We start from the raw sequence: 13,336 nt of genomic DNA on the forward strand, positions 1-13,336 counted from the left end.
GTACTGCTACATCTATACATTTATGACATACCAGATTTGCAAATACAGTACTGTTTGTGATACAGAAGGAGTCAAGAAAAGGGAGTATATACATTTGACGTAGAAACTGTACATTGGAGGTTGGGTGGGGGGGGTTGGGTACATTGGGATATTGACAACCATACTGGGTAATTTACATTGGAGGTGGTTGGGGGGGGGGGGGGGCGGGGGGCACACTGTATAAACAAGTAACACTGTACATTGAGGGGGGGGGGGGAGGAGACACTGTACAAACAAACACAATTGTACATTGAACTATTGACACACTACACACTACATCAATAAGCATTTAGATGTTTAGATTTAAAGGTTAACCTTCTGTAGTGTGGCAGTGAAAGTGTTAACCTTCTGTAGCTGTGAGAGAATTGTTGAATAGATACACAAATGTTCTAGAATGTTTGATTATGACATCATACTGTGACATCACAAATGTTTTCGGGCATTCATAACATTATTTTCTATGATGAATTGAAAATGGGGGATCCTGATGTAAACAAGATGAAAGTCTTTCTCTGGTCTGCATCCCCTTAACAATTGTGTGTATTGAGCTGTACTGTATTGTACCCATTCTGCAATCTGTTAATAAAGTTTTCAATCAATCAATCAAGTTAACCTTCTGTAGTGTGGCAGTGAAAGGGTTAACCTTCTGTAGTGTGGTAGTGAAAGGTTAACCTTCTGTAGTGTGGCAGTGAAAGGGTTAACCTTCTGTAGTGTGGCAGTGAAAGGGTTAACCTTCTGTAGTGTGGTAGTTAGGGATGCCCCGATCACGTTTTTTGCCACCGATACCGATTACCGATCGTCGTGAGCCATATCCGCCGATACCGATCCGATCGTTTTTGATTAAAAAGAAATTAAAAATTATTTTATATAAAAAGTTTTTTTTTTTTTTTTTTAATAAAATATATATATTATATAATTAGACTTGTAGTTGTATTATCTGCGAGACATCGCCACCACGCAACAAGTCAAAATGCTCGCTATCTGCAAACAGCTCCACTGTCTGTGTGTACTCTAGTAGCCCTAGCTCCAAAAAGGATTCTCCGGCGCTGCAGCGGGACCCTATTGGTAACGTTATGCTTTGGTCATTTCACATTCAGCAAGCCCTCAGCTCGAATACGCATTCAATCAATGTTATAAGACATTGATATCAGGAGCTATCTGTAGCTACTGCTAGCCGGCTAGATGACGTTAAGACAACTATTTAGTTCAATCGGACATTTCGTTTTGAACCGTGAACTAACGTCAGCTAACGCAAGCTAACGCACGCTAACGGAGATATCAACATGCGCTACTGGACTTCCTGGGGCATTTGTTGATATCCGGAGCTATCAGTAGCTAGCCGGCTAAATACCGTTAGACAATGCCTACTAAAAGTGAATAGTTGACTGGGTAATTTTGTTTAAACAGTAACGATAGCTAGGTAGCTAACGTTAGCTCAGGTCGAATGCACTATCTAGACTCAGCAGAGGAGGTCCGCCTCCGTGTTTACAAACTCTACACGGGTACGGGCGGGGCTAGGGAGGAGGAGCAGTTTGCAGGTCCTGTGCGTCTGAGACAAGCGAGTGAGATATCCACTTGATCAGTTTCCGTGATCGGCGAATATGACTAATTATCGGAATTCCCCGATCGCATATTTATACTGATTATCGGCCGATAACGATCGGGGGCCGATCGATCGGGGCATCCCTAGTGGTAGTGAAAGGTTAACCTTCTGTTAACTCACTAAACCAAAGAGGCTGCATCAAAATAACTGTTTTGTTTCGTAGCTGCGTTTCTGCCACTCTTCACAAGCAAAGAGACTGTTTCCATTCCGTGAAAACCCGCCCTACTCTGCTCTGATTCGCAGACTGTGGGTGGGGGGGGAGAAACGCTGAATGTGATTGGATCAGAGTAGCCAGACAGACAGGCAGAGCAGCCAGCCGGACAGTGGAGCACTGAGAGAGAGGAAACAGCGGAGGATTTAACGAGGCGCGTTAATAAAATTTTGTTTATCTGGCTTATTGCTGCGGATTCAAGCCAAGTTGCAATAATACAGTACAGCTCAATACACACAATTGTTAAGGGGATGCAGACCCCTTGACGTTTGTCTTGTCATCAAATGAATTGCCAGCGCGCGTTCGTCTACAACAACAACCAACGCGTCCTATAATGATAATAAGTTGTTTGTTATTTTCTTTGAGTTTCCCTATTGAATGAATTTACTTCTTATACCATTAGGTTGCAATAAATTCACTCGAATGAAATTCGTTCGCTCATCAAATTCGTGACATTCTAAATGTGTTTTAATGTTGTTTAATCTTTTTTATATGGACAGGACACTGCGTTTGTTGCGTTGCTATAACTTATAACATTAAGATAAAGTGTATAAACATTGTTCTTCTCCCTGCTAAGAAAGGAGAGCGTTTGGCTGTGTGTTTCAACACCTCTTAAGTACCTGTTAAGCTGACAGACCCACACCGTAAATGCCCTCACCTGTAGTTTTTCCACAGTATTGAGAGACAATACTGTCAAGTCAAGTCAAGAGTTTTAATTGTCACGGCATACAGGTATACAATGAAATGCGGGTGGTCTTGCCCGCAACGATGTGCAATACAGTGGTACATATAATAGAATCAAAAGAAGTAAACAACATTGTGCAGTAACAGGTAGCAGGTAACATGGAGTGACATCTCGGTATCTGTACATAGTTATTTACAGAGCATATGGGACATGCTAGTTAGCTTTGGTAGTGCAATACACTGTTCCTGTCGAACTATATAACAATAATTACCTCATTTACAAGTTGTATTTAAGTTTGCAAATAAGGGCAAATAAGAGAACACATTATTGACATTTCAAAGATGTAAAAAAAAAACAGATTTCGATTTTTTCGATTTTCTGAAGAGCAAGACAATTGTTCCTTTTCTGGCACTTGTTTCTCACCGGATCAAATCGGGTTTGGTCACGTCGAGTCACATATATACATATGATGAGGAGGAGACTGTACATTAGGAGGGGGTGGGTGGGTGGTAAAAAATATATACAAACGGTGGGGAGGAGACTGTCCATTGTTGTTGTGGCATAATTGATAAACGTGTTTAGTCCCTTGTTTGTATGATAACAAGCCGCTTAGTTCATGGTTCAAAGTAATGGGAAAGGGGTGCTAGCTCGCCATCAATCAGAAGCTAGCCACAAGACTTGCATTCACGCTCTCCAGCACACAGCCTCCCTGCCTGGCACAACAACCACAACAGTAGGGTATATAGTCACAGTCAGGACAGTAGGCTCTACAAGTAGGCTCCCTTAAAACGCTAACGCTATTAAAAAAAATAGTGGAGATTAAAATAAGAATATGACTTGGCCTGAAAAAAAGTTCAGTCAGGAGATTTTTTTTTGCTTTAATCCCTGCACAATGGAGCCAGTTGGCTCCACCTCTACAGATCTACAGATCCCAGGTCAGTCTAATCGACTGACCTGCAGTTACACAGGGATAGACGATAGGGGGCGCTTTTTTCCCATCTGAGATCCTGGAGGGGCTGCTGTACCAACGGGAGACTCGGTTGATGAAATATGAATTCAGATAGCTAATAAATAAATATAAAACGACATTTGTCGTCGTCTGCACTCACCAGGGGGGCTGATAAAACGACATATGTCGTCGCTGGCACTCAATGTGTTAAGGTAGTGTTGTCACGATACCAACATTTTTACTTCGATGCCAATACCATCACGATACTGATTCTAAAGCGATACCACAGCAAAAACCTAAAATATTAGAAAAAGTTATGGAATATATTATTAGATCACGGAACATGTAAAATTATTTATGAAATTCTTTCATTAATTATAATGAATATTTTGATGCTGTTGAAACGTAAATAATAAAATGAATCTGTTACAGCTGCTGAGCTATATACTATAGCTAATGTCCATTTGTTATTATGTGTCATCTCTCCACACCACACCGTTAGTGTTTGTGCCAGCACAGGAGATAGGATTGTATTAAAAAAGAATATATACACATGTAAATCAATATCTTCCTTTTGAATAAAATCTTAACGTTGGCAAGCTAAGCATGCATAGCACGACCTGTGTAACGTTAATTTGTGTTCCGCTGGGAAAGAGCGTTCATCTCTGCATACAACTTGGTTTAATCCAAATGTCCATTCAGAAACGTTGTATTAAGACATTTGGCGATATCTGTGACTATTTTCCTTTCTTTGTGTGTGTTCAGCTGACACTGTTGACGGGCATCCACTCAACTCATAGAAAATACAGCATCAGGCTATTCTAAAAGTATCGATACTAATACTGATTATTGAACCATTTTTAACAGCTGGGTATCTCAATACTTTTCTAGTATCAGTGTATCATGCAACACTACTTTAAGGTTGAACCTATGTGATGTTTTAATGAGGTTAATGAAGCCGTATCAGGGTTCTGAGTGGCACAACTCTGGACCCACATACACAAAGCTTGCTAGAGTAAGAGTGCTGATCTGGGGTAAGGGACCAGGCACACGTGACTTGTGTTCATGACATGACTGTATTTATAACGGATTGAAGCTCACTCTAGATCAGTACTTGTGTGTTTTGTGAATATGAACCCTGGTTTCTATGAAGAAATGCCATGATTGTGGAGTCAAGTGATGTATGGCGTGCACCCAGTCCTTATGTGGCTGTTTTGATCTGCGCATGTGCTTTCTAGTCCTCAGTTGGGATGGAGAAGCCTCTGCCATCAGCAGAGATGCCATTGAGGATGTCCACCATGGCAAACACGACACAGTGATTGACGAGTGGGATGAAGAATTTGACTGTGGAAAGGTAAGAGTAAGGCTAAAAGATACAGTGGGTTAGTTAATGCTATGGGGAAAACCCTATTAGACAATGCCCCAGATTTCTCACTTCTCATTCTTTTCCTCTACGAACAGGTGAAGAAAATGAAAAACTTTAAAAGAGAGAAATGGAGGAGTGGTAGTAACCTCTTCCAGAAGTTCCAGGACAGGCGGAACAAGTGGTCGGTTACACCTGGGAAGAGGGTTTTTGGGATCCGCCGCTAATGGCCCAGGCAACTGTGGAAGATGCTGAATGGAGATTTTAAGACAACAGATAATTGCCCAACTTTTGTACCTTTTCGTCTGCCCAGTTCATACCCCGAATAACGGTAATACAGGCCAAACTCAAGGGAGACGGACTGCTCAGTGTTTGTTTCACACTCGTCTCTTCAATGAATGACGTGTCTGAACTGACGGACGTGAGAGGGTGTCTTCAGGCTTCAGTGCCAGTGGGCTGAGGGAACCCACCACTCATAACCCCCTTTGTAATCTGAATATATTACATCTAGTAGCTCCAGCTGCTCTCTGCATATTATCTCTGCATAAACCTTTATTGTGCCACGAATTCCTATGTTTGCAACTTGTATGGGCCTTAGTGATGGCTCTGAAAGTCCTGAGCTTGTATCACATTATTTGCACCATACAGTATAGCAAATGTGTAAAATGATGCCAAAATTTGAGTATAAATAATAGCATAACTTGGAACACTTGGCCATCTTGGCATATACACAAAGTTAATACACAAAGTTAATATACAGTACAAAAAATGTGCTGCCTTGGCAGACTTGAGGGTTCAGTAAGTTTGGCCCTTTTACAAGTGGGCCTTTTTATTCCCATCCACCATTTCCATCAATTACTTTTTTACCAAAATATGGAGAAGATACCAAATAGTTTAGCCAGTCAAGCTTATTCACCCTATTTTATATATATATATTTTTTAGCCCTGCTTGCGATGGCAATGTCGGTGGGTTTATACCACTTTGGTCCGGTTGGCCTCTAGTGGGGCTTTTAGACTCTTTGTCTTGTTAATTTTCAGATTTAGTTATTTTCAGATTTTATTCTTTTATGTTCATACAACAAGGTTAATATAGTTAACTAAAATTATGATTTAAAATTGGGCATTAAAACCTTTTTAGTAAATCAAACCTACGCTTAACGATGAAACAAATATTTCTGCTGAAAATTTAAATAAATCCGACTTCTCTTTAGTTTGAAATATTTTTGACCACCCCCAAAAAAACACTCCTTTAGCAATGTTGAACTCTCACTCCTACGCAGCGCTGTCTCTACATCTGTACGTCACAGCCTGCTGAACACCTCTGCCCAACAGAGCACAAATGTCTACCAAATCTGGACATCTGTGACCAAATTAGTTTGAAAGAAAATGTGGCTATAACTTTGAATGGAGTCAATTCAACTAAACATTAAGCTTATAGACTATAGTTCTGTATTCTCTGCGTAAGGAAATCATACATTGTATGGCTGCGTTCATTGTCGCTTCCATGGACAAAGTGAATAAACAAGGCTGCACAGATGCTGTGAAATTTTATTTTTCAACATATCTTTCATTTGTAGACAAATAAATACTGTATGGGGTGAACAATAATATAATATTTATTCAATATGTTAAGGGAAAATTATACGAATAAGACCGGTTAGTTTCATTCCTGTTTTGGCAGAGATATTTGACAGTGGAATGCCAGTGGAACATCGTCCAACTCTGAACTACCGTAAGTCGAATGCTGAACTAAGTCGGGCTGCTCTACTAATGATTTGACGGAAGCGTCTGACTGGTTGTATAATGTGATGATACTGTTGCTAGAAATGACAAGACATCTACCTAAAGACAACCATGGTACATCACTTAAAACCATTCTATATATTACTACCGGAAGATTAACTGTTTAGTTAACACAATTTGTATATATTTAACTTTATTTTTATTTTATTTTATTCAACTTTTTTTTTTTTTTTTTTTTTATATAATAATTCTTTTTTTGATTGCAAATATTGGACTGGATTTAGTTAATAGAATTACACATGACAAAATGTTAAAAGATAAAAGAATGGTCCAACAGGCTGTATTGATCTTAGCTGGTTATGACATTTATGCTGAATACATTGGGCATAAAGTCTGACAAAGACATAATCTGCTCCCGTATCCACTGGCTTTGTTCACGTACTAATTGTTCAATTCTGTCGGCGATGAGTCCAATTGACCCTTCTCAAACCCAGCCCTCTTTTCTTGATTCTCCAATCACAACTGTTGCTTCTCTCTTGTCCGAGGGAAGCAACAGTTGTGATTGGAGGATCAAGAAAAGAGGGATGGGCTTTGAAAGGTCAGTTTGTATGTGAAGTGAGTGTGGTGGGGGTGTTGAAATGTGAACATTTAAAAAAGTTGATTAATGACTTTGGGCAGAATTCAGTCTCCTGTCCAGGCTCACCTGTTCTGCAATTCAAAGCTCAACACTGGGGATTTAGATTTGTTGTGTTTCCTGTTCTATTTTTATATACATTATGGTGTTCTCCTTCATTCACAGGCCTTAACACAGAACTGTTCTTGAAAATGATTGAAATGAAAATGAAGAAGAAAAAAAAAGATTGGGTTATATACTCCTGGCTTTGTCTTAGAATGAGGCTGTCATATGCTAGTAATTTATTTCCCCTATCTTTATATCTCTATGCAATTTTGACATCAAGCTGGTCACTTGGAACTGGGCTTTGCCCTGTCATCTACTCTCAGAACATATCCTCTATAACGCCTCCTGTCCCACCGTGTCAGATCATGTCATTCTCCCTGGACCACCTCACGCCATATACAGTTTTATCCTGTTGAAATGGTTTTATATGAGCACTTTGGGGGGGGGGGGGGGTGGAAGACACAGGATCACCTTCCATCCGGGCACAGATACCGTATGTAGATGCCGTATTACTGTCATTATACCAGACGCTTTGCCAGTGTAGAAGATTTGTACAATTCCACCTTGTGCTTCCGGTGTTCTATTCCATCGCTGTAAAGATTTGCCCAGCCATTTACTTTCACTATAGAGATCTTGCCTTAAATTGGCTATTAAAAAAGGAAGTATAGGATTTAATGTTAAAGTACATAATTTAAAGAAGCGAAAAAACATCTTTTAATGTGCTACTAATACTCAAATCAGTTGGTTTGTAAACTTGAGAATGTATCTGCAAATGTGTTTGTTCATTCGTGTTTACGGTATGAGAGTTATGTTTTGCAAGACCTTCCAGATGTCACTAGCGTGTACAGTTGCAAGACCTTCCCTATGTCACTAGCGTGTACAGTTGCAAGACCTTCCGGATGTCACTAGTGTGTACAGTTGCAAGATCTTCCGGATGTCACTAGCCTGTACAGTTGCAAGACCTTCCTAATGTCACTGTAGCATGTACAGTTACAAGACAAGGTTTTGACAGTTGAGTTTCGTAAAATGTGTTGTGACAGTTGACTTAGGACTCTCAAAGAAACTTGACGAACATTTATTGGTGTGAATGAATGATCCACGTTGGCATTGATTGTTCTATAATTTGCACCGCCTTTTCTGACCAGGGAGAGACATTTCATAATGAAGGTGGCTCTTACCAAAAGATATGATAGCTAGCTATACAGGTGCAATAAAGTTGTGACTTTTGTGACAATAGTCTATTTGTTTTTCTTATGTGTCCGCTGATGCATTCTACTCTTTTTTTTGCCTCTTAATTTAAGACAATGTTTCTGTTTTATAGTTGGAACATACATAATAATAATAATCATTTATATAGCACCTTTCATACACGGGAGTGCAACTCAAAGTGCTTAACAGAGACACGTCTTCTTTAAACAAGTCAAGAAGAAAAAACAGTAAGTCAAGAAAAAACAAGAATACCATAAGGTCCATAAACTCAAAATAAATAATAAATGCATGCAACACTCCCAGACGTACCTCACACGAAGGTAAGGAAAAACTCACTAAAACCTAACCATAGGAAAAAATGCACCACAGGCAATGTGGAGGAGAGAAACCTTAGAAGGGCCAATTCAAGGGGGGATCTCCTATCTTAAATGTCGGTGATATTAGTGTTGCATTAAAAACAGGCGAACAGCTGGTAAGCATGCACCCATGTGTGTAGTGAAACACAGATGAGTGCATGCGATAGCAACTGAACATTTTTAAAAATTAAACATAGAGCTGATAGCGGCTCTAGTTGAGGCACAGGGGTGCGTCCTCCCGGGACGTTCTACACTCTGTCTTCGGCTGTCTCGGAGTGATGACCAGAGACAGGAGGCGACGCAGAGGGTCACATCCTCCCGGTCATCACGGGACGTCGAACATTCCGGTCATCACTACGAGACAGCCGGAGACGGGGGCACGCAGAGGGGGGTCGCATCCTGGGTTGGTGTCATCATGGGACGTCCAGCACTCCGGCCGGAGATAGGGGGGCACGCAGAGGGGGATCGCATCCTGGGTGGGTGTCATCACGGGACGTCCAGCACTCCGGTCATCACTCCAGGACAGCCACTCACAGGGAGACTGGCATCAATATCATTGTTTATTCATCTAAACTACAGTTTAGCCTAAAAACACCCTTAACCTGTTAAGCCTTAAGGTCCCCCTATAGGATTTTGTCACCTGAAAGGGCAATCGACAGGCAACAAATAGGGCTTTAATTCTATCTATATAAAAGAAATGCACACCCGAGCCACTAGAGGTCGGCAAAGTGGCATCGTGAATCATCCACATGTGGGCCCTTGGATGTTAACACATTGGGCGCCGGGGGTTGTGCCCATCATTGTACCCAGTCTGCCACCGTTGAAAGCCTATGGAGATGTTTACCTTCTTTGCAGGGCTATAACTTTTTAAATTGTATTGCTATATTGACATTACTATGGCCCATTCAACGTCGATTATCGTTCAGGATGTGGGAACGTTATTTTTTTTCATTCATACATTGTTGTGTTAATACCGTCTAGAATATAAGTGTGTTTTTAAGCTTTTCTGCTGTAATTCCAAAAACGAGAGTTATAGGCCCTGATGCATATGATAGATTATCGATTGGCGTTTCTTTCCTATACACGCTATATTAAAAAATTCAAATGTATATGATCGGTATACATTATGCTTCATCATGCGTGAAGGAAAGGGGGGGGGTCGTTTATAATTCCTTGATCGTCAGTAACGGCTTTATTTAGTATGGGTTGATATATTGATCAGATGGTTTGCAGTGAAATGAATAAACAATCGGGCTGAAACTAACGTTACTGTCCTCTTACTGTTCGCCGATGAGACTGGAGGAAAAAGATCCCAATTATTTGACGCCGATCTACTAGATCCATTTCCGGTTTGTATGGCGCAATAAACGCTGAAATCATATCGATTACGCTTAGAAAGCGATCCAAATGCACTATAGTGTTTGTCTGGATCCACGTAACAAGATGTGACTGCCGGAGGGATTTCCTCGACGCACCAATCACCACTTCCGGTTTTGGCAAGAGTGTAACTCGCCTGACCATCCACCAGGCGGCGGTATTGAGGCGTTGCAATCTCATTCAGGGTCCCGCTGCAGTCCGGAGGTTGGCTGGATGAATTATGAATGCCATGGCAAAAAAATTAAATATTGATCCCAAAAACGGCGCAAGTCGTTCTTGCAACGCATGGCGGGCAAAAACAGCGTAACTCGTTCTTGGCGACCAATGTGTTAACACTTTGACTGCCGGGAGCCGTCTTTAGACGTCTTTGCTGGCCATGCCAAAGTTGCCGGGGGACGCTGTACGTCGTCTTTATATCAATATTTCAAAAATCTGCGATCGGATTCATAATGTCCCTCCGCTGGCCTGAGATCCACCAGCAGGACCCACTGAGCTCTCTGGCGGTTCAGGAGCGCCATCTGGTGGCCGATCGGCGCAAGCGCTTAACAGGAAGCGCATTAGAGGTTTTGCTAGACGTCCGTATTGCTTCCGGCCACTCGGTACATGTCCCGTGACTCTAGCTCGTCACTCTACATAGCGATCGATTGCCAATAACTCGATAAACAACATGATTTGGACGTATATACCATTATACAAGCTGGAGATGGACCGGGTAATAATATATCCCATAATGATAAAATTTCTACTCGACGATGATCGCCCAACGGCGCGCGGAGACTGGGGTGAGTTTCAGCGTGTAACGTTACCGTCTTCGATAATAACTGATATTATCAACATTTGACCCACATTAGATGATTGGTATAACGCTGCCCACGGAATTATAAACGCCCCCTCGCCCATCCGGTCAACATCAGATGACGTGTAGTAACTTCTAGAAGTACGTCTAGTTGGAATTTTTTATATCGCGCTGATTGCCATCAAACTGTATTTCATCATCAATATAATGCATTTGGGGCTATATATCACGTTCTGGAGAAAGCTGCAGAAAGAGATGAAAACATACTTATACATTAGACCATACTTTACTATGAATATGTGAATGAAAAAGTTTAACGTTGCTACACAATGAACAATACATATAGGACTTTGAATGGGCCCTAATAATGGCAATGTAGCAATAGAATTTAAAAAGTTATAGCCCTGCAAAGAAGGGGACTTTCTCCATAGACAAATAGCGCTGGCAATCTATGGTATATCATTAATTTAACCTTAGGCAACCAAAGTGTTAAGAGGTTAATGTGTTTTTTATTTATTTTTTGTAGCCTAGAGTAAAGACTATAACCCTATAAAAAATAGCAGTCAAAGTGTATATTTTCATTTTTACCGATGTTTTATACGATTTATCGGAAATACTAATTTATCGAAAAAATGCTAATTATCGTAAAACCGCAAGGAAATGACTAAATCCAGATTCAACCATTGGAAAGAGGAGCATTTTCCCTATCCATAGATGTATGATTTGACCATAAGTTCAAGGTCAAATATGAATTCATAATTAAAATCGATTATCATTTATTACTATCTACAAATCCTTCTGTTTAATCATCTTCCCTTTATTCATTTGCTTAGATTTTTTTTACACTTGATCTCAATAAGGTGGTGAATGAGCTCAGTGAGCGACCTCGGTTACGGCACAATTGTAACATGGTGTTATTCACCGGCACAGATGCAAAAATAAATTATAATTTATATTCTCCTTTTCTTCATTACAATTTACTCAAGCCTAGTAACAGACACAATATTTCTGACACTGGAAATACATACCCTCAGGTCCCTAGATGTTCCTAGATACCAAGAACATGCTAATTGACCTTGCAGAAGTGGAGCAATCTTCCATTTACTTAGGCATGTACCTTTAGGCGAAATAGGGCTATAGCTTAAAAGGTTAAACTGAATTTGCATTGTGCTTTCCAATGATCAACCAAAGCCAACATCTGTAAACATAAAACAACTTAGATTAGATTCAAATGTATTGTCATTATATAGCAGAAGTACAGTACAACGAAAAGCTGACATCCATCCAGAGTGCAATGGTAATATGCAATGTACAAGTGATTAAACTGGGTATAAATTAGTACTACGGAGTATAGTGCTTATCAGATGTATGTACAGAGTTGTAATATTAATATGTATAAAGACATGGTAGTAAAGGGATATTTAGATATATACACATGTAATAGGAACACAGACTGATGTGGATATATATACACAGTAACGTGTCTCCCTATGTTGGAAATCAAGAGCATCAAGACTTGAATTTGTGATGTCATCAAATTACATTTAGTCCATTGACAATTAATTTGTGACCAACTTTGTGTGGGCTCAGAAGTTTTCTTTGAGCTATTCAATCCCAATGACTTGTATTTAAATGCATGGCTTACAGCCCTGAATCAGAATATACCCATATCCCAGTAAAATCACCATGGGTATTGTCTGCAAGATTCCCCTTTTCACAATCTACGAAAAAGCTCCAGGATTCTTCTCTTGATGACATCGCCAGTCTTGTCTCAGGTTTTCACAAATATTCATGGTTTAGCTGTATAGTATTATAGAAATATTCTGAATTGAACTCTGGGTCTAAATTGACATTTAAAATGAATGTACTTGTAGAGAAATATGTCGCATATTACTGTACCAGGTCACAATATACAGTAGCAGACCAACAGACCACTCCACCCCAGGGGTTTGAAAGTCCCAGTCCCGCTGACCCCCCCCCCCCCGCTGATAGTTAAATAAAAATTCAACTAAGATTACTGTAATAAGATCTTACCTTTGGAGTGTGTTGAAAGCCATTCAGCTTGTCTATAATACTTGTCATTAACCAGCAGCCTAATTATACTTTTACAGCGATAAGAAATACTAATAAGCTTCAAAGAGTCACTGGATTTTAGGTACACCTACCGAAGGTGTGTGGGAACGAACCCTTGTAATAGACAGTATAGCATAGAAGTATACAGCTTCACCTGTTTACTGTTTATGCAAATTGGAGTAAATTACGGCGTGTGACATCATATTCGATGGGCGGGGCCGGTAATGTATGAAGTCTTGTTTCTGTGGATGAG

At 40.3% G+C, this 13,336-nt stretch overlaps 1 protein-coding gene across 2 annotated transcripts in view; it reads left to right on the plus strand.

The window, feature by feature from the left end:
* Positions 1 to 8,474, plus strand: part of usp36 (ubiquitin specific peptidase 36) — a 157,096-nt gene extending 148,622 nt beyond the window's left edge. For both annotated transcript variants that reach the window (XM_084328388.1, XM_084328387.1), the window contains 2 exons: positions 4,726 to 4,841; positions 4,949 to 8,474. In XM_084328388.1, coding sequence (XP_084184514.1) covers positions 4,726 to 4,841; positions 4,949 to 5,077 — 245 coding nt within the window. In that variant the 3' untranslated portion in view covers positions 5,078 to 8,474. The remainder of the gene's footprint in view (positions 1 to 4,725; positions 4,842 to 4,948) is intronic.
* Positions 8,475 to 13,336: the final 4,862 nt, after the last annotated feature.

This window comes from Notolepis coatsorum (genome assembly GCF_963971535.1).
Source record: "Notolepis coatsorum genome assembly, chromosome: 14".
In the NCBI taxonomy this organism is placed as follows: domain Eukaryota; kingdom Metazoa; phylum Chordata; class Actinopteri; order Aulopiformes; family Paralepididae; genus Notolepis; species Notolepis coatsorum.